Genomic DNA, 22,846 nt, shown 5'->3' with positions numbered 1-22,846 from the left:
ATATCCAAGGTTTTGAATGGAGGCCAACATCTTAATTGACGTGTATTTGAGAGATTGTCTTCAGGCTAAGGAGTCACATAAGTTCGTTCAAAGTCAAGAATTTGTAGAGATAAGTTTGTTGTCTACAATGACTGTGTGACCTTATTGCCTTATGAAATAAACTAAACGACTTGAGCTTACACAAAAGAATTACCATATAAATCCTAGGTTTTGAATGGAGGCCAACATCTTAATTGATGTGTATTTGAGAGATTGTCCTTGGGTTGAGGAGTCACATAAGTTTGTTCAAAATTTAAGAATTTTACCCTCAATATTGAAACAAAGCAGACAAAAGTTTTCCTCGATTGGCAAGTCTAAACAGAATCCATGGTCGTGCACAATCATAATTAGTGTGATATAGTAAACGCTAACTGATGTTGTGTGACCCGTGCACCTTGGTCCTTTCCACCTTTCTATCTTACCACTTTTTTTAGGGGAGCCGGTGGTAGTATTGCATATGGCCTTTCATAGATGGATATAAGCAAGTCAATTGCCAAACAGTCTGGCACCACCTGTTTGGAGCCAGAGATACTCAGCCATTTTTCATTCCTCTTCGGATTTAATGGACATGCATGAATGCATGTTTCTTGACGTGTATAAGAACCAAGTTTTAAGGAAGTAGTTCTGAAATTTTTTAAAATTGATTTGGAAATAAGAAATTGGAGATACCAACAGAAGAATTTCATGGGAGACGAAGAGAGAGAGATTGGATAGAGAGGAAAGTTTCAGAGAGAGACAGAGAGAGTTTAGGGGAGAGGAGCCTTAGGGAGGATCTTCTTAGCAGATCCTGAAAACCTGAAATCAATTGAAAGGGAATGTTTCAATTCAGTAGAGAAAGAAGCTGAAATATTGAGAGATCATAATATTTCAATTCCAAGCAGATCAAGGTACATTGTTGAGTTATCCCTTCCTCCTAATGGTTAAGGCGTGAAGCTATTTTAATCCCATAAGGGGGGTTTAGGATTAGGGATAGAGAGAGAGAGAGAGAGAGAGAGAGAGAGAGATGGGAAGAGAGACAACGGAATCGCCTGAATCATCTCCGACGGAGAGCAGAAGCAGTTCTTGCAGTGAGGCTCATCATACTTGTTGCAACGAGGTATCTTTCTGAGCTACTTACAGGACTCTAATTAATACATATATGTTTACTGGTAAATCCTTCTTTTTGTTTGTGGTTTTGGTTTTTAGAAAAAAAAATAAAAATTTATTGATTCTTAAGAAACAAAGAACACTTGCAACCATTAATTCTTCTATGTATGCACTTATTAGAAAGAAAAAACGTATACAGATTTGTATGCATTGCCCTGTTATATATATCAGAGACCTACCATTTTAACACAGGCTAGGCAGCAGGGATCTTCTTCTTCTTCCCTTAATATGTCATCTTGTGAGGCCAAAAAAACTCCGTAAAGCTCGAGAAGATAGATCCATAGCTCTCTAGACTCTTTGAAAGGAACAAATAAATGAAGCCCAGATTCAAACTCCTGAAACTCCTTCAATTTCAAAAGAAATTTTCATGTCAACCTCATTAGGTAAATCTCTTTCTATATAAGAACTGATGGGAACAATCCCCCTAAACATACAAAACTCTTTTTGTTTTTGGCATCTTCATGAAGGACAAATATTAAGTTTGCAAGTTTTTAAAGGCATTAATCTTGAGTTGATGATCACTAGATTAACAACTTGCCCTCTGTTTTGTAGAGAGTGGGATTGCATATTCCCAAGGCTGTAATCGACGATATCATTGCCGACAAGCTCGATGTCCAACTCCTCAGTTCTTTTAATCCTTTCATCATTGCTGATTTGAGTTTTTCAGTTGGACCTAATAGGTTCCAGGTAGTGAAGAACATAATGGAAGCTGTAGAACTCAAGTACCTATTTCAAGGCCTTGGTTCTTGTATGCCTGAATTTCAAATGTACTTTAGTGATCACTTCTCTAACGATTTCAACATGCTCTTCAAATCCTTCCCTCCCAACAAGCGTTATTTTGCAGCCGGCATGCCTGGTTCATTTTATGGCCGCTTATTTCCCAAGGCCTCTCTTCATTTTGTGCACTCTTCTTATGCCCTACATTTTCTGTCTAGAGTTCCAACAGAGCTTGAAGATGAGACCTGTCTTGCATGGAACAGGGGAAGGATACACTATACAAGTTCCCAAAGAGAAGTGGTAGAGGCCTATTCAGTTCAATATGCCAAGGACATGGATTCCTTCTTACATGCTAGGGCCCAAGAGATTGTATGTGGAGGTTTGATGGCCCTTCTCATCCCAAGTCTTCCAGATGAGAACCACCCTTCCCAATCAAGGCTCATCACTCTCTTTGAACTCTTGGAGTCTAGCCTCAAGGATATGATCAATATGGTAAGCAATTTTTTCTTACCCATGGAAGATATTAGGTATCCTAACATGATCAATGTCCCTATCCTGATTGGTGCTAAAGAGGGCTTATTACATCTTGCATTTTATGACATACATTTGATACGGGTTTTGCTTCAATCTATGATATCTGCAACAAATTTTCTGCATTAATAGAATGTGATTTCTCTTATTGAAGGGATTCTCCAGTGAAGCTCAAGTGGACTCCTTCAATATGCCTGTCTACCAACCATCTACACAAGAGTTAGAGGGATTGATAGAGAGAAATGGGAGTTTCAGGATTGAGAAAATGGAAATATTGGATCGTTCAATGAGTCACTTAATCGAAATAGAAAAATGTATCACCTTGCAGATGAGACCTAGTTTGGAGGAACTCATCAGAAGACACTTTGGAAGTGAAATCATAGATGCATTGTTCGATCAATTTGATAAAAGAGTTGCTGAATCTTCCATTCCTTCAGATCTAAACTGCAAAACAATAGGTGAATTATTTATCCTTCTAAAACGCAATTCTGACCAATCAGAAGATTCATAGCTTCAATTAGTTCTCAAATTGGTTGATATTAATTCCACCTTTCAACAGATTTTCCTACAAATGATCTGAAATTTCTGAATTTCAGATTAGGTAGCTCCAGTACCATTACAATGTTAATAGTATGACCCTCTACTTGTACAATTAGAGTTGACCATCCTTTTTTTATGGTGGGCTGTGAAAACCCAATTAAAAAGTTGAGTAGGTGAGAAAGCCATTCAAACACATAATCAGTGAAATATAGCTGATCAATTGGATGGGAGATCACATTATCGATCTGTTGACTAACCACTTTGGCTGTAAATAAAGGAAATTAATCATTCATATCCCATAGTGTTGCAAATTGAAAAAGGGGGAGGGGGTGTTGAAGGGGAAGTTGGGATAATTTTGAAGTTTTTTGCATATGCTTATTCTATATATTGTTTATAAGAATATTGCTGTATTTGTATTTTTATTTTTGAATTGCGAAAAAGTGTCTTCTTACAGAGTTGAGAAAACATTCATCCTTTAGAATTAGGTACCTGAACAAGAAAAAAATTTCCCCTTCCAGTACAGTATTAAACATTTATAAGCAAATATGCAATTCTCCAAGTAGGTATGAAAGATCTTGGTCCACTGAGTCCCAAAAAAGATGGTGCTTTAATTTCTAGTTATTGTGGTGGTGTTAGGCCAGGATTTATACTGGTAGGGCAAATGAAATTTGGGTTTCTATTTGACCTAGACAAACTCTTGGCATATGAAGTAATCTACATCCCCTGTTTGGGAATGTTCATGGTGCTCCCAACAGTTATTAATTGTGGAGAGAACCAATGCTGCTTCTTTCATGTTCAAGGTAAGTTCATTGATCATAAATAATCTAGCAAATGGCACTTTATTGCAGGCTCGAAGTTTGTGGCATGTTCACCACTTACCCTTGAGGACATGTAATATAAATTGTTTGAGAAATGGTTGAAAATTTATCTTTGGCATTTGTAGTTCAAGAGAGAAGTATAATGGTAAAAGGTTCAACAATTGTAGGTGCCATATGGTTGAGAACGGAAATGAGACCCCACACTTTATACTTGGCTTGCCCAAATGGTTGTATTAATCATCCAACAATCAGTTTGGTTCATACTTTGTTGTGTTTGTAATACTTTTTTCATCATACTGCTAGTGTTCCTCTTCCAAAAAGATGTAAACAAAATAACAAGTGCAATTCTATTTCATCTTAATGGATATTGTATAGCTCCCAGAGAGATTATAAAACTTTTTTTTTGAAACTTAATAAGGAGATTATAATTAGATTTGGGACGCACGAAGGCAAGATGAACCTGCTCTAATACCACGTTAGAGCTTCATCTCAAAAGACCAACTATTAAGTGGAGGTACTATCAGATTTATAAACGGAATGACGATGTGAGATCCAACAAGATAAAGATACCCATTAACAAATCTACATGATTCTTCCATTCCCATAAAACAAGCTTATATCATGAGAGAGAGAGAGAGAGAGAGAGAGAGAGAGAGGAACATTAAAATATCCTCAACATGAATAAGAAACAAGGAATTCCCAATGAATGATGGGCAAGGTCCTCATGGCTATGCTAACAATTCTCACCTTCAGATTTTCTTCTCTTCCATGATTTTCCTTTTTCACTGATTGATTGCTTTTCAGTCCTTGCATTTCAAGACGCTTAATGAAACAATAGTGACATTTTAAGTAGTTTCTTGGGTGATTCTATAGAGAGCAGGTCTAGATAATGCAAAGGTGATGGTTCATGAAGCAATTTTTTTTTGATGAAAGTGTAATCACACAAACCACACACCAATCCCAAAAGGTTATTCATGATTTTCCTAATTCAAGAGTTTTCCTCATTGCTGATTTGGGCTGTTCAGTTAGACCTAATACTTACACTACAATAGTGCAGAACATAATCAATGCAATAGAGCTCAAGTATCAATCCCAGGGCCTTGGTCATCCTGAATTTCAAGTTTTCTTTAACGATCATAGCTTGAACGACTTCAACACATTCTTCGCTTACATTCCTCATGAAAGGCGATACTATGTGGCCGGTGTTCCCGACACATTTCATGGGAGATTATTTCCTAGATCCTCTTTACTTTTGTTAACTCTTCCTATGCAGTCCTCTGGCTCTCTAAGGTGCCGAAAGAAGTGGTGGACAAAAACTCACCTGCTTGGAATATGGGGAGACTTATTCAGCCCAATTTGCCAAGGACATGGAGTATTTTCTTCGTGCTCGAGTGCTTGAGCTTCTACCTGGAGGACTGATGACACTTCTAATTCCAAGCCTCCCAAAGGGTGTCCCTCCAATGCAATGTTTTCTTGCTCCTTTTCTAGAACTCTTGGAATCTTGCTTGATGGAAATGGCTAATGAGCTATTCATGATTCAACTTCAAATATTGAAGCAAGAAAATGGAGAAGAATATGGTTTCAGAATACGTTTTAGACCCAGAATCTATTCTGATAATGCATACCAAGCACAGCCTTAATACCACAGGTATTCATGAAGTACTGTGTGCCTATTGTAAGGAGTATTGTGTGAAGCCAGAGTGGATTCATTCAACTTGCCCATCTACACACCATCTGCAGAAGAGTTGGAGAGCTTAGTGGAGAGAAATGGTTGTTTCACAATCGCGAGAATGAAGCTGCAGAATCTTCTCCCTGACAACAAGATGTTAGATTCAGTTTTGAGGGATTCGTCGGGAAACACTTGGAACTGATACCATTGATGAGATGTTTGATCAGTACACCATGAAATTTGCAGAGTTTTGCCACAACATCCGAAGAATTCTCCTGCACAAGGCCTATTTGTGCTTCTCAAGCGCAAATAACTCAATAGAAGATGATCCTACTCTACCCTCAAATTTTCCTAGAACTTTTTCTTCATGAAGATTTTTCAAATTAAAGTAATATTTGATTGTTCAGAGAACTCCAATGGAAAGCACAGGAAAAGATTAGTTTTGTAATGTACTTCCATTGGAAAAACTAATACCTGGAAATCTAATGGAACTTTCATTTCCCTTCTCTTCACTTCCAACCGGACTGGGCCTAAAAATGTCAATGTCAATGTAGTTTTAATCCTACAGAGTCTGGAAATGACATGATTTCATTCCATATCCATTTCCAAAAAGACAGTAGCATAAGTCACACTTTCAAATTTTAAATTTTAAATTAATAATAATATATTTCTTCTATTAACAAAGAAAATAATATATTTCTCCTTGTCACTAACTAATTTTCCAGAAAATATTCCACTATAGTACAAAGGAACACCTGTGAGCCTTTGGAGAAAGAAAGAATTATGTTATAGGAGTAAAAAATTAAAAACAAAACACAGAAATTAAGCTATATAACATGGAAATGATAGCAAGAAAAATTCCAACTGCAAGCAAAAGGGCCATACGATTGTTTTTTCTCTCTTTAACACGTTGAAAATTTTGAGCACACACCAACATCAAGGTCATTCAGAAGGTACAAAATATTTCTAAAACAACATCTATACATATAGCATTATTAAAGATCTGGCAGTGCAGCATGTACATTCGAGCTTGAGAGTCCAGGTAGGTAGCTATAACAGCCATGTTGACACTGATATGGCGAAATAAGGAATGGAAGGAATTTAATCACGCAGCAAACAATCAAATCAAATGCTACACTATTGGTGCTTGTAGTAGCCACTTTGATGAGGAGGATAAGTACTAGGTGGAATGGTATAAGGAGGTGGAGGATGTGACCCAGGATGCTGTGATTGGGCGTTGTAGTATGGGCCTCGCCAACCAGGATAAGCAGGTTGCCCATACTCAGCCGGCCGTTGCTGAGGCTGGGGAGGGTAAGGACTACCGGCAGTTGGAACATGGTAAGGTGGTGGTGGGCCTGGTGGCAGTTGCTGCTGCGGAGAGGAATATGGCAGATGCGTCTGACCATATCCAGCTACTGGAGGCTGCTCTTCTGGCCGGTAGTAAGGGGTCTGGGGACGGGAAGGATGTGGCGAGCCCTGAGGATCTGGCTGCTGTGGAGAAGCAGTTCTCTGAGTTTGGTGTGGTTGCCCAACTGAACGGTAGTTACTGTTATACCCACTGGCACCCCTGTCCCGGAAGTTGAGACCTGCCATTTGCCTCTGCACATCTTCACTCATTTCTCGGCATTGGATGTTTCTTGTCATCACAAAGTCACTGCACTGCTGCTTTACATTGGTGATAGCATCCTGATTAGCAAACGAAAAGACTTTCATCAATTCCCTTTGGTTCATCAAAATGAACAAATTGTCAAGATTCATTCTCACTAAACAAAAAATATTCACTCTTTCTTCTTGTTTCGAATACATCAAATGAGAAATACAGCACATGCAGTCTATTCAAAACATAGCCTAGGAAATGCCTGCATGTTTATTTAACTTGGTCAATACCCTCCACACCAACATCAGGGCCAATAAAGTGAAGCAATGACCAAAGGCATCAAAGAGTCAAACAATACCCATCTATTAAGCAAATACTCGGTAAAAGAAGAAGTACTTATATGAAGACTAGGGGAATTAATGGATTCACTATGCTAGATGTTAAGAAAATTAGCTCCAATGTTTTCAGCTTTTTGGATCACCATGCACAAAGGCACCAGTTTCCTCACAAAATTTTCAGCATGTCAAAGTTCAGACTTGATTCATTGAAATTTCAAGGGAAGGAAAAGCAAGAAAATCAATAACTGCATCCACATAAGCACTTTCAAAATCAGAAAGGCCATCTTAAACGTCCATAATCAAATTTTAGAAATCACAATGTCGCAAATAGTGGCACTTCAAGCAGGGGTATTTGCAGAACATGAAGCCATCCATCTCCTTTTTTTTCCAATAAACAAATGATATCCAAGTAAATTAGCACCATTGATGAATAGAGATACTCATATCATGAAAATGTAGCAACACATACCTTTTAAAAATCATGTTTGAGGTCTTTACCCCAAAAGAAAATCATGTTACAGGTAATGGTTATAAGGCACTAAAATAGCAGGGATTAAAAAAATACAGAGAACAATTTCTTACCTGAAGAGTGACATAAAACTTCATGTTACAGGTAATGGTTATCAAAGCACTGAAAAAATAGCAGGGAATAAAACAAAATACAGAGAACAATTTCTTACCTGAAGAGTGACATAGAACTTCAGTCCCTCATTAATGTTCTCCTTGATTTCTCGGTACTTTGCTATGGCAGCTGAAATCTGTTTATAGCAATTCTCACGAGATGCTGAAACAGAGATCTTATAGAAATTAAAATCTATACAGGACAAGCTTCTAAATTTGAATCAAAATATTCAGGTAGGATCACAACAACAACAAAAACTTGGCATGAACTCCAGAAAATTAATAACTTTTTCATTGACAACCAAATTATTGTTAAAAACGAAGTCAATACAAAAGATTAGCCGGTTCCAATACACCTGGAAACTAGCCCTCTTTGAATACCAAAATCTATGAAAACCCTGGGGTAATTGAAACACAGCAAGCAAAACCATTACCTTTTCCCATAAAGATATGTAGAGCCTGTTAGTAAGGCAAAGACAAATATGAAAGAAATCAGAACCAGAATTCTCCTTCTGAGAACTGAATCACAGGCTTCAAAGCGGAAGATGACTCGCACAACTTTGTTGAAAATTAGCTGAAACATACTTTATCACATTTAGCTTTAGTTTTCTACTTAGCACGGGGCATGGGGAATGGGGTTTCTTATTCTCAGTTATCTCTGTAATATACAATTTAATAAGATGCTAATAAGTTAAAGGGCTCATTGAAGGGTTCCATTTATTTGCTTTGCATTTCTAACATGATGCTGTGCGGTTTTAAGGACCTGACATCGTAACACCTTGCAAGAAGAGGAAATCCTAGATAACATCAGGTTAAAGAGTAGGGGCAAAGGGTATGAAAATCCAAGGGTTAAGGACAAAATTAGCAGAATAGAAAGACATGGGAAAGAATAATGATGCAGATCAGCACCAAGATAGATACTTTTTCAAGTACCAACACAGTAAGAACCAGCTAAAAGCCAAACAAAGCCATGCGGTTGACCAATGAACCAGTCTTTGGTTCAAACCAAGCCTAGTTCGGGTGTTTTGCTGGTTCACTAGAAACTCGAATTGTGGGACTGTTTTAGTTTTTTTAAATTTCCTTCTTTGTTACCTAGTTGGATTGGATTAGGTGTAGAAGAATTCCATTCCTTTTAAATTTCTGTTTTAAAGTTACTTATTTAAGTGGAACACCCAACTTTATCCCCAGGGTAGTCTCTCTCAGACTCGGGTCTCTCACCCACGGCCTCTCACTGTATTTTGGTCTCTTACCAATGGCATCTCACTGTACTCTCTCATAGAGAAAAGCACAAAGCTATGTTTTTTTTCTTCAATCTCATTAATCCAATTCGTGTACAAGGCTGCAGCCCCTTACAAACAAACACCAAAAAGGAAAGGCTGAACCCAATCCTTACCTAATAACGTAACATAAAGTGACTAGGAAACTAAAATAATGAAAGAAACAGATTCAAAACAGGACTCTTAACCAAATTAATGAAGTAAATCCCGTTTTCCTACTATCTACCCATATTTTAGGCCCATTAAAGTGTCTCATTACAAAGAAAACCCATTAGATCAAAAGCTCAACACATACATAACCCAACCCAAAGCTTATTTCCAATAAAATAAGCCCTCTACGTGACCTATCTGCATCAGTGTGTGTATGAGTGTGGGCAACAACTACTTAGGTGGTGGGTTAAACTTAAAAGTAGACCTTATATGCTCTCTCCACATGAGAAGTTGGGCAGAAATGAGCATCTTTTTTAATTATTCAAAACTAGCTGGGAAGCGCATGCATATGTGGCAATGCTAAAATGAGAAGCAGGTAGTCCAAGAGGAGAATGAAGCAGAGACAATTACTGGGCAGGAAATGGCTCAAGCCTCTGTGTCTCTATCTAACACTCAGAATACAGCAATGTGTTTTCTCACTCAAACATGGCACAAAGATGAACGAGCATGATCAGAGTGTCAAGGAGGACAAGAGATGTCAGGAAGCATGATATTCAAATGGGAGCATAAGGGAAGGCAAAAATACAAGTTCATGTATAAGTGTATTTAGAACTTGACACCTTTTAATTGCCCCTTGTCATATTCTCAAAAGTCCTTTAAGATAGGGGTATAAATGGGTCTTTTTAAATAAGTTGAAAGTGACATTATTATATAATTATCAAAAGGTGTCAGTGTCATGCACATTTTTCGAGTACATATCTGAAATGACACTATTACCCTCCTTTGAAAAGATTTTTATGTGTTGAAGTACTGTTCATGTGACACTGTTCACATGAACAGTGATTTGGTTGATATGTGTATCTTCTGTTTTCCTATTGTAACTTGGAATCCTATCATGATTAGGAATTCCTAATCTGATTAGGAGTTCCCCTTTCTATTGTAATTTGAGATTATAAATACAAGCATTATGAGGGAGACTGATAAGTTGAACAGTTCTCTCCTCTTCCTCATCTTTTCTTCTCTCTCAAGTTACTGGTTACAGGTCCTAGGTTTTCTACATTATGCTATAATAAGAGGGCAAAAAGTAAGGTTTCAAATTATTTAACACCTTGAAGGGTGTCAATAAGAAAATCTCATATATATATAGGCAGAAGTTTTTATAAACGGCAGTGCATGTGTACGACTGGCATTAAGTGCAGTCAAATGGGCATAAATGTCCATCCAAAATGACATAAACACCTTTGCCCCGCCTATTTGACAGAGTCGATGGGAGAATCTCCCATGCACGAATACCTTCCCCATATATAAAGGGCATACCCAGTGCACGAGGCTCCCGCCACTGCAGGGTCTGGGGAGGGTCATAACGTACGCAGCCTTACCCATGATTTTGCAGAGAGGCTGTTTCCAGACTCGAACCCCTAACCACTTGGTCACCATGGAGCAACTTTACCGTTGCACCAAGGCCAGCAACGGTAACAGATCACCCAACCAAAGAGCAGGATTCACTCTTTTTGATGTATAGAGAAAAAAGAAAAAAGATAATCTCCCATAGAGTACATTCCATATTTGAATTGTGGCAAAGGTTATTAGGCTGAAAACTGTGGAGACTGGATGAGGGGGCAAAACACATGGACCCCATTCGGCAGCCATCTCAACTTCCAAAACCCCCTTTCAAAACCAAAAAAAATAAAGAACTTCTGCTCCCTTATATATACAGAACAAACATTTCCTGTCTTAAAGGCAATGTCAAACATTCAGATTTAGAGAAATAAGCCATCAACATCCCCCCTCAAAAAAAAGGGGGGAGGGGGGGAATCTCTTTGAAATAACAAAGAGCACAGCAAAAAAAGTGAAGTGAAGGAATGTTTCATATCTTCACGCATATACACAAAATACGCATTCAATAATCACATTTTAATGAGAAGTTCATAAAAGGAAAATAAAAAAAACAAAAACAAAAATAGGAATTGAGTGAATTCACGGTATTCAAAAAACATTTTCTAATGAAAAATGTTTTTGGATAAATAATTGTTTCCATGAAAATTTCTAACAGCAAATGTTACCTTTGTAGTCTTCAAGATTAAAAACAGCAGCAAAATCATCATTTTGAGCCTGGTAACAAAGATAATCAAAACATATCAGTAATTTTACATGTTTTAATCAGAAACGTTTCTTATCTTAATTATAACTATAGGTTCAAAAAACTTTGGGGGGAGGGAGGATTAAGTTATGCAATGGAAAAATACAAGCAATGCACTTCATTATTAATAATTGATGTACTCAAAAATGTTACTCAATATCCACAATGGTCAGATAGAAAAAAAAAAAAAATCGAAGGTTTTTGTTACCATTGACATGATCCTTTATCACAAGTCACAAAGTTGATGGCCGAAAAACATGAAGAGAAAGGAAATTAAACACTGACTGAACTCAAGACGATATATTTTCTTTCATGAACATAAGATCCACCTGATATCTCAATATCTCATACATTTCTCCCAGTAAAATCACAACAGTAGAGTTTTAACTAATCAACAAAATGGTGCAAAGAGCAGACTAAACCACTTACAGGGGGCAGACATTTTAAATACCAAAAGTAGGAAATAACTTGACCTGGATCTGCATCAATAATTGTTCTTGTGCCTCAATATTCTGAGCAATTTCCTCACAAATATGATCATATTTTGCTATCTCCTTCCTGAAAAGGTCCTCATATGAGCCAGTAGATGTCATCAATTTGGGCAGGATCTCATCCTGCAACCAGATACAATAAAAACACAATGAACTGAGAACAGCCACCAGGAACGTATTAATAGGTAACAACAAGTTGATGAGCCTCCTTTTCAATTGAAGAAGAGAAAGAGAAGCACAAAACCAGCACAAACCACAAAACCACATAATGAATAAACTTGTCCAAAGTTTGCATAACGAATAACAGTTTCCCAAATCAGGTTTGCTAAAAGTAAGAATTTGAGCTCATTTTCAATAGGAAGTTATGAACATGGTCTTCCATCCTTCATCTCAGAAGAGAAATTAAAGGTTACAGTACAAGAGAAAATGAACTCATAGACTATGTATCCGCTATGCCACAGCATACCACCACAGTGGATTTCACAAAGGGGATACTGGTATAAACTAAAGAGCATATTCATTGAAACCTCAGAAAATTTCAAAAAAAAATTGAAATTCAGATCCAGGCACCAAGAAATACTAGAAGTGATAGGTAAATATGATGATCAAAAGGTTAAGAAATAAATAAATAACAAGTAGAAATAATTTTGGCCACAACTCACAAGTCCAGTTTTTTTTACCGACGCTAGTCTCACCATGACCTTATCTTCTTGATGAGATTAATTTAATGTATTCAAATACAAAGATAATGATAGTGACTTGTCCAAGACTCTTCACATAAAATATTATACTTGACCCTGCTTTTTTGTTCCTAGAGAATGAGAATTTCAAGTCATTAAAAATATCAAATCAATCTTAAATAAACATTCTTCAGTCAAGAGGTGATGGCAGGAAATAAAAACAGCGCAGAAAACTATTCTTAAGAAAGTTCAGGGAAAGAGTGGCTAGACAATGATACAAAAGATTCCGCTTGAGCATGGCTTTTTCACCTCCATTAAATATGGCTTCCACCTTCCCATGCAAGTCCAATAAGGTTTCACCGGAACACCCAGCAAAATCAAGCATTGAAACACTGGTTGACTTATAGTGAACAAATCCACCTGATTCCAAACTCTAACCAGTTCACTTAGGTTTGATATCCAGCTCAGCCCAGTCTCTTGACAACAATTTCTCTGGTGTATGTGTATCCCATGCTCATTCTCAATTTCAAAGCTAAAATCAACCAGAAAAATCTCGACAACTACAGAAAAGCATAATCAAAGTTAAGCTTACAAGGCGCTGAATGAGCTCAAGTTTGTCTTCTACAGCAATAGGTACAGCATATCCACAACGATTAGAACCCCATCTTAACACATTATGGAGACAAGAAAAAAACAATTGGACATGAAGTAGCATAAGCAGACACTGACACAAAATGGGTGCTGTGATTACAGTTCACAGATGGTAATAAAATTTTATGCACTCAAAACATGGCATGTGTATTTTCAATTAAAAATGGCCACCAAAACCTGGAAAATATAAATCACAATTCAAACCCACCTTCCTTTTCATCTCTTTAAGCATGTCTTCAAGACCAGCCCTTTGTGCACCTAGAGTCTCCAATTGCCTCTGCAGAGAATAAGCAGGTCAGCAAAAGACCTAATAGGAGTGCAAGCACTGTAATGTAATTAATCTGACTCTAATAGAAAGGTTCACAAAATCATTTGCAGTAGATCTCTAATCCTCTCCCAGCTTTGCATAGATCTTTCTTATGCAGAAAGAAAGCTAAAAAAATTATAAAAATCATAAGAGGGGGAGGGGGAAGGAGAAAGATGGCGTTCACTATGAACAGGCAGACCATGCAAAACAACACACTTATAGGCTTTGCTGGGGAAGTATTATTGAGGTTCAGTTAAAATTCAAATGAAAACAATGTAATGCAACTGCATTCTTTTTACTCTTCTAGTCTGTTAACTACCACTGCTTCCTGCCTCAATCTTGTTCGCTGAATTACATAGACAATAAATACTCGTCTGCATTGACGTATTCACATGACATATTGAAAGAAGACAAAGATATTACCTGATGTATAAACATAACCAAAAAGCAGGAAAGTGCAAAAGCAAGCAGGGAGAAGTACATTACAAGAAATATCTTAACAGAACTATGTAGACATGTATGCTAAACAAAATAAGTAGATAATATAGATTTATTATTAGCTTATCACGTTGCGAGCTGATTATGGAGGATATCAACATGCACACCAGTTCACAACAAATTTATGGACAAGCATGCAGGCATATGTATACAAACAAATAAATGACAGTAACCAATTTCCTGAATATCCAACAGAAACATATTATAATCTTCTTTTTGTGTGTGTGTGTGTGCGTGGTAGGACATATTATAGTCTTCATTCATCAAAATATTCATTTTGAAGTACTGGAAGAACCCTAGTTAGAGTTCAAATAATGGAAGGCAACAAGACACTACTCAAAAGAGGCGGTTTAACAATTTATTTGAATCTGAATGTAAAGCAGGTGCATATTATGATTTAGAGAAATCAATAATATAAGCTTAAAAGGAGAAAAATTTTAAAAACAGACATCTCATTATGAGGAACAATCATATAACAATTCAAGTTGGTATAGTCTTAAAGATCAAATTACCAAGCTCTGCTTCAGGGATCCCACAATGGCGTCTTCAGTGGCATCCAAAGACATTATTGGCCTCGCCAGAGTCGGAAGGGCAGATTCTATCTGATGCAGTGAAGAAGTCCAAATAAGATGGGTTAGGAATTCCCACACTTGCTAGGATATATATATATATTGCACCAAAAATGAATCTGAACTTACTATATGGGTTCTTCTTACAGCTAGATCAACAAGATAAGGTATAGCCATAAAGCATGTCCTGTTTTTTAACAATATTCCATTTATGATTTATCAAAAGTATAATAATAAAAGGAGCACTTCAATTATGGAGTAATCTACTTTGTTAGATCAAAGAAAGGGAGGCCTTACCAACTTTCACCTTTACTTCACTTGTTTAGTATCGAATTGTTATAAATAATAAGATAACAGGAAAAATATAATTATAACAAACCATTAGTGAATCGTCATTAGAGGGCAGGCCTCGGCACAACAGTAAGGTTGCTCTATTGCAACCTTGGGGTTGCGGTTCGAACAAGGAACAGCTTCTCCATAAAAAGTTGGGGTAAGGCTGCATACATATGCCCCTCCCCAGAACCTTCAGTAGCGGGAATCTTGTGCACTGGGTACGGCCTTTATTAGTGAATAGCCATCAATTTCACAAGGTCAAAATTTCTTACCATTTGGCAGACTTTGATGGACATGGTGGGTCCATGTGATAGAGGCCTCCACACTCATCTCACTAATGAAGTTTAAGCCCAATTAAAGTATGCAACAAGGGGAAAAACATGATTCAAAATTACAAACATGCTATAGCCTCTAATAGGTAATAATATGCACTAAAAATTGTTAGTGACATAGACTCTAATTTTCACTACTTTGAACAAATTTTGACTTATACAACATGCTCAGTTTTCATGAAATTTGACCGATGAGAAAGGTACTGGATCCTCTATCACATGAACCAACCCATATTAGTTGATGTGGCATGATGACTATGGCAGTTCATTAATCTACACAACGCTTATCAGGACCATTAATTAAGATGGCGGCGGGGAACAAAAGGGCAAGCTTAGTGGGAGACCGGGAGTTGAGTCTAAGACAATATGCAAGAATAAGTTAACTTTATGGGAAACTGGCTATTATGTCTCACAAAAAATAAGCTGACCCAAATTTCACTTGAGCAACAGGCTACACATTTCGAAAATGCAAGATTGACCAACCCCCTTATTGTCTCCACTTGCCTGCCCATAAATCTGGAATCAGGCCATTTCTAGAGCATTCCTGAGGCTTTATATATTCCAGTAATCCAAAACCAAAAGGGTGATGCCATCATAAGCACCAGGGAAGGAGTCACTTAGCACTACTTGCAATAGCTATAGACAATTTCAGCATGTCCAGGAGACTAAAAATTTTATTCATTAAAAGAAAAGGGAACCTAACTTTCCTATCAGCAACCTATTTGCAATATTGGACAACAAAATGATACACAATAAACTTTCTATTGATGGATTGATTTACTTCCTAAATAGAAAAAGAGAAAGAAACGGGTTTGGACTATAACTAAAACTCTGAGAAGTAGAACTCCCATGTTAGAATACACATTTTCCATAATCTGGCTATAACTTTCTTAAATCAGGTGATCTAAGGCCCATCAGATGGTTCATCAAATAACCTATTTAGTTTACCAAAATCAACGGCTCAGAACCACTGATTTATTTTTCAAATGAAAATATTGGGATCCTGGTTCAGTCCTGGCAACAGAATCTGTTTAAGAATTGTTTGTCCCCATAGACCAGATCGCAGGGAGGTGAGAGCACAAAATGGAAGAAGCCCAGGGTTGGGAGAACTGCAAAACTAAAGTCAGTTTTAAGTATGGATTGTCCCTTATGATAAGCAACCAAACGCTTTCAGAAATCCAGCAAAACAACCAGCACAACTTAAAAACAAATAGGTGAATACAACTCAGAAAATCGAATGAACAAGGGAAGAAGAAAGAAAGAGATAAGAGCGATGTGGCCTAGATTAACATCTCACCAAGCAACCCAGCATAAACCCAGAAAATCCATTCAAATTTTTTTGCCTCCAAAAATGCTTACAGGCAGCACTTTTATGGAGTAGCTGGGAGGGTTCTAGGTTTTCATTGGGACTTTCTCCTAGACTCTTTGACCATTTAATGAACTGCATTTTTAAGGTTTTACGCAATCAACTCTCACTGGGACTAAAACATCTAATCTTGTATGCAACCTAATTACCCATATTTTAGGCTCATAAAAGTGGCCTATTACATAGAAAACCCATGGGATCAAAGGCCCAACATGTATATAACCCAACCCTAGACATATTCCTAAGCAAAGAAACCCAGTTTGGTGATAAATCTGCATCAAGGAGCCAAAAGACCCATGAGTATACCAAAATTTACTTAAGAAGAGGCAGTCATAAAGGATATGAATGGCTTTGGATTGACCACATACATGGCTTTTAACAAAGTGAAATGGTGAAAGAAGATCTTTTGGAGTCAAGGTTCACGTTTCGGTTTCAGGCATTGTTTCAGCCAGGCCCAAAACTGAGATGTTTCGGTCAAAAGACTCAAAACCGAGATTTTGGCCAAAACTTGGTTTGTTATTTTTTTTTATTTTGAACTTGGGTTTTGGGGGCCATATGACCTAATTAGGTCATGAAACTTTTAGGACAACCTATTATAGGCCCTATAAACATAATGGAACCCTTAAATTTTTAAAAATCACATCCAAAATGGTAGTTTGACTTTGGACCCTAGGTTGGTAGTGTAACACCCCACTCTTTAGACGGTTATTTAAATATTTTATTTGATGTCGTCAGGTACTCCTCGGGGACGGCGGACGCCGACAATGGACGTATTGTTACCTAAGGGGTAAATATGCAAATTTAATTTTTCTAGTAGGGATGAATTTAGTGACATTATAGTAAATTAGTTCATCTGAATGGATTAAATAAATTGGTACTTATATCATGGTGAATTTTTATTGTTCCCATGTTTAAATAATTAGCATTACTATATGAATATAGGGTTTTAATTTCATTGGTATAATAATAAATTAGATGAATTATAATTTTGTATCACATAAGTCTTGATTTAATTTAGATAATGTTTAAGTTCTAGACATGGGTTGGTTATATCAATGGGTCAATTCAAGTGGAATAGTTTGCCTTGGTTCATGATGTGTAACTTCAGTCAAACCAAGAAAGGCGATGAAGTGGTGAAACTCGAAGAGCGAGAGCTACCACAAAGTGAATGCTTTAGATACCTGGGATCAACCATTCACAAAGAAGGTGATATAGAGGATGATGTTTCCCACAAAATTAAAGTAGGATGGATGAAGTGGAGAGGTGCATTAGGAGTTTTATGTGACAAACGCATGCCTATTAAGCTTAAGGGGAAATTCTACAAGACAGTAATAAGACCAGCGATAATTTATGGGGCGGAATGTTGGGCCGTTAAGAAGAATAATATAGATAAGATGAGTGTAGCGGAGCTGAGGATGTTGAGGAGGATGTGCGGCAAGACCAAGAGAGATAGAGTAAGGAATGATTGTATTAAAACCGAATTAGGAGTTGCACCAATCCAGGACAAACTCCGTGAGAGCCGCTTGAGATGGTATGGTCATGTCCAATGGAGACCCATGGATGCACCAATAAGGAAGAGTGACCAGATTCAGTTTGAAGAAGGTAAAAGAGGTAGGGACAGGCCTAAAATGACTATTGGGGAAGTAGTAAGAAAGGATATGCATGTGGTAGGGCTCGATCCTAGTATGACCGCGGATAGAATTGTTTGGAGGATGAGGACCCGTGTAGCCAACCCCTTATAGGGAGATGTTCCTGGGATGTTGCTTTGACTACTGCTTAGACTTTTTCCCCTAGTAATTTTATTTTATCTTTTTTAATTCCTTTTTACTTTTATTACTTTTTTTGCTCCCTTCTACTTCTATTATTTCTATTACTATCATGACCTTTTAGGATCCATGTAGCCGACCCCATTTAGTTGGGATAAGGTTATGGTTGTTGTTGTTGTTGTAGTAGTTTGCATTGGTTCACTTGGTTCAAGCAGGTGAAATGGGTTCATTTGGGGCTGGTTGCATGTGAGTTTAATGGGCTATTTTGGTTCAACCAAAGACATGGCACCCTAGAAGCTTATTGGTCCAAGAAAAGGTGAGGCATGGACAAAGGAATGGGTAGTTTTAAAACTTAGAAAATAAAGGGGTGGAGTGTTGTGAATGTTCTCATTCCCACCTATTGCTCTTGTGCATTGTGCCATTGTTGCTTTAAGAGGACCTTAGAAAGAAAGAGAGGAAGGAAGAGAGAAATTTCAGAGGGTTTGGGTCTTTGAGAACTAAAATTTGAAGGAGGAGCACGGAACAAGGACCTAGAAGGGCCAAGGCCTAAAGTAGGAGTTGTAACCTTCAAATAGGTAAGTTCTAAATTCTGATTTGGGGTAGGTTTAGAAGAAGGGGATGTTGAAACAGAAGATGAGAGGGAAGGGGCTGCTGCCAGGCTGGCAGACGACACAGGCAGGCAGGCAGCAGGCCTGGCCAGCCTGCTGAGGCTCAACCCCCCCCCCCCAATGTGTTGTGTGGCCCCAAAAGGGGGTTGCTATTGTGCTTCTTCGCCATGGTTTTTACCACAAAAAAAAAGGAAAAGATAAATTAGAGGTAGAAGAAGATAGACTGAAACATGGAATGTACCATTTCGGCCGAAATTTTACTAAAACCTGGTAAACCTTAAGTTTCTTCTTGTTTCGGTGGCTTGAAAAACCAAGAAAAATACCAAGATCTCACGAGATCCCGACAAAACCTCAACCTATGGTTGGAGTAATTGGGAAAAGGCTTAGTCGAGTTGAGTATAGCAGAATTCATTATCTCTCTAGGTCTTTAGATCTCAAAATCAGTCAAATTAATTATTTGATGCCTTTATTATCCTTCACATGGTTTGACATGCAAAAACTACTTTCTCACTGATCAACACTAAAATTGCAAACTAGGATGTAGAAGGAGGGCATACAAGTGAAAGTTTATTTACTAGTTAACTATGTTATGGACTTGAAACAGGATAAGCAGGACTCATGTGAGTCATGACCCTCGAGGTCATGTCTTGGGCATAAGATAGGTTCCTTTGTTAGAATAAATTCTGTAACAAAATTTAAATGAAATTGTCTGCTATCATCTGCCTGTCATCTCAAAACCCCAGTTCACCCAAGATAACATTCTAGGAAATGGATGAAGACCATTCTACAGAAGAAATGAGTAAATGCATTAACAGTATTACAGTGTTGACAGATGAAAAACAACCAGAAACCAAAGACCATTCTACAGAAGAAATGAGTAAATGCATTAACAGTATTACAGTGTTGGACAGATGAAAAACAACCAGAAACCAAAGACTATTCACTGCAAGCCTCAGAATAAGGAACAAAACATTCAGTATTAAGTCAACAACACATACCGGCCGTCGGTCAAGGATTGACATAAGGGCTGAATGATCCCTCACTGTACGTTCAATCCGCGAATCACTTTCTGCAGCTTGCTTAAGGTTTCCAGCAAATCTGTTCAGGCGGTCCTGCAAGTTTTTTGTTAGAGTGCTGGACTGAGGTCGAGTCCATCGTGTCCCAAACTGACTCCGAAATTGAGCATCTTCCCCTGCTTCCTTCTGCAACATCTCTTCAGTCTGGACCAGCAATTCATGGTTCACCCTTCTCAAATCCCTAAGTTGTTGCAACTCAGCTTCCAAACCAGATGGTCCCCCACTGATCTGAACTGCCTCAACATCTTCTTTAAGATCCATTGGTAGAGTAAAATTCCCTTCCAATGCAAGAATGGATTCAGGCAAGTCCATTTCCTTCAGCCTCACTCTGGCTATTTCACTCCCTTGTTGCAATTTCTCAGCTTGAGTCCGAATGATGTCATCAACCATTTCAGTATACCTTGATAGGGCCTTTGCACTGCTGTCAGGAACAAGACTTGCAAACAACTTTTCTTTGCTCGCATCCAAGACATCAGTCATTGGTGTGGACTTGACCAGCGAAGCAACTGGAAGAGGCGATAAAGTATTAGCTCCAGGAACCCTCATTAGATAAACTCGATCATTTTCCTTCATAGCCCTCTCAAGATTGCGATTCATATCGGCCTCTAACCGATTAACTGTGTCTATAAGTTGTGCTGCAACTCCTTTAGTAGATTTCTTGGCATCAGCCAATGCACTAATCCCAGTCTTTAACCGTGCAATTTCCTCACCAATCTCTTCTTTCTCATGCAATTCCAAACCATACCGATAGCAAGCTTCCGCATAGAAGTGAGCAACCTTCAGCTGTACATGTGATATCCAAGCACGGTCGAAATGCTGGTTCAAAGGAGCAACATTTAAAGCTGCAAAAGCTTCCTCGTAGTATATTCCAACCTGCATTCACTCCGCATACAACGGACACATTTCAAGGAAAATACAGGGATTAAGAATAAGCATTACAAAGAACTTTTGAAGGTAATTTCCTCGGATTCCAAGAGAAACTAGTAACAAAATTTTAACTATTTAATTGAATCACTAAATCTTGCGAATCTCTGTTTCAATCCAACCCAAAAGTTCATTTTCACTTTTTTCCTACTTCTTGAATATTAAGCCCAAATTTTAAGGAACTAATAACCGTGGGTGAAAGAGAATACGAGTAGTACTGCCTCACCTGCCTGGAAATCTTGGCGCAAAGACCAGGTGATTTGCCTTCCGTGACAACCTTTTCAAAGATGCACTCCTGGGCTTGAGCAAGCATGAGCCTCTCAAGCATTCCAGCGCACTCAGCAGAGATATCTAGGGTCGACTGCCCAATCGAAGCTTTCATTGACGCGTTATCCCTGAGGAATGCAAACGCCCCAGCCGATGCCATAAAGGAGTGAGAAGCCTGGATACGACCACTGGCAGTAGATCGATCAGCAGAAAGAGCGATTTGGCTGTGGACAGCACCAAGATTAAAAAGCACAGCTGCCTTCTCCAAATGGATGTTCTGCTGCGATGCCTTGTTTTTATTCTTGAAGGCATCAAACCAGGTGAAAGTGATGGTATTGATGTGTTCTTTATCGGGAGAAATTGGGAAACGAGACTCCATAACGGATAAAGCCTTGAAGTATTTCTGAAGGAGGTCACGGCGAACGTCGGGAGAGTCGGCGGAGCGTTCGAGGTCAGACCTCATATGCTTCACAGATTGGAGGTCATCTTCGAGGTTCTGAGCTTCGCGTTCCGAGTAGTTGAGTGCGATGAATTGACGGAGGGGACGATAGATCTCAACAGAGTTGGTTTTCTTCTCGTGGATCGCCAGCATCAGGCTCGTGACCGCTGACGATGACGCCGGTGCGGCCATTGTTGGATGGATTCCCAAACGAACAGAAGAGTTTAAGATTGGAGATTGGGTTTGCTAGGAATACAGAGGAACAGTATGACCGACAGCGTTTGTGGAGAAAACACAAGCAAAATTGAAACAGATCGATAAGTCTGACGAATGACGATCTAAGAATACAGGATTTTTTTTTATTTTTCCCGTAATTTTCTTCTCCTCTACGGAAACGACTAACCAGAGTGTTTCATTCATTCATATCCGGGTTCCTACTTTTCTTACATTTACTGATGTACTACTGCCCAAACAACGGATGCTTTATTAGATAATAAAAAAAAGGGTTATTTCCAAATGTCCCTTTGAAAATGGTTAAATTTACAGTTGTCTTTATAAATTTTCACTAATTTCATGTACACCCCTGTTTTTCAAACTAAGTATCACTATAATCCCTACCGTTAGACAGAGACGTTATAATATAACGGATCTCAGTTTTTGAACTTTGATGGATCATTCTGCCCTTGAATAGGGTAAAATGACCAAAATGACTTTACCTAAAAAAAAAAAAACAATCTGCAACTCATCTTTCCCAAAGGTATCTTTCAACCCATGTGCAATCATCCCTGCAAACCCCTTTGATTGAACCCATTTGCAATCATCCCTTGAAACCATATAATGTTTTTGTTGCTTCTCTTCAATCCCAGAAAACCCACCTCGCCTTCCGAAGAACAAAACTCCTTCAAAATTAAAACCTCTAGTCTGGTTTGTTTATATAAAAGGAAAAAAATAAAGAT

At 38.1% G+C, this 22,846-nt stretch overlaps 2 protein-coding genes and 1 pseudogene across 2 annotated transcripts; 2 read left to right on the top strand and 1 right to left on the bottom strand.

The window, feature by feature from the left end:
- The first annotated feature begins 953 nt into the window (after nucleotides 1–953).
- LOC122646595 (loganic acid O-methyltransferase-like) lies at nucleotides 954–3,184 on the top strand. The gene is made up of 3 exons (XM_043840177.1): nucleotides 954–1,135; nucleotides 1,738–2,394; nucleotides 2,588–3,184. Exons 1-3 carry the CDS (start codon nucleotides 1,043–1,045, stop codon nucleotides 2,942–2,944), a joined length of 1,107 nt encoding a protein of 368 aa, XP_043696112.1. The 5' UTR covers nucleotides 954–1,042; the 3' UTR covers nucleotides 2,945–3,184.
- Nucleotides 3,185–4,680: 1,496 nt separating this feature from the next.
- Nucleotides 4,681–5,621, top strand: LOC122645410 (annotated as a pseudogene).
- Nucleotides 5,622–6,402: 781 nt separating this feature from the next.
- On the bottom strand, nucleotides 6,403–22,174 carry LOC122645889 (vacuolar-sorting protein BRO1). The gene is made up of 8 exons (XM_043839289.1): nucleotides 21,411–22,174; nucleotides 20,183–21,133; nucleotides 14,723–14,812; nucleotides 13,614–13,682; nucleotides 12,057–12,197; nucleotides 11,507–11,555; nucleotides 8,076–8,179; nucleotides 6,403–7,146 (listed from the first exon to the last, which is right to left on the bottom strand). The coding sequence occupies exons 1-8, from the start codon at nucleotides 22,080–22,082 to the stop codon at nucleotides 6,598–6,600; spliced, it is 2,625 nt and encodes an 874-aa protein (XP_043695224.1). The 5' UTR covers nucleotides 22,083–22,174; the 3' UTR covers nucleotides 6,403–6,597.
- Between the last annotated feature and the right edge of the window lie 672 nt (nucleotides 22,175–22,846).

This window comes from Telopea speciosissima, chromosome 11, assembly GCF_018873765.1.
Source record: "Telopea speciosissima isolate NSW1024214 ecotype Mountain lineage chromosome 11, Tspe_v1, whole genome shotgun sequence".
Lineage (NCBI taxonomy): Eukaryota > Viridiplantae > Streptophyta > Magnoliopsida > Proteales > Proteaceae > Telopea > Telopea speciosissima.
The sequence above is the reverse complement of the archived record's forward strand: the minus strand, read 5'-3'. Positions and strand labels throughout refer to the sequence as shown.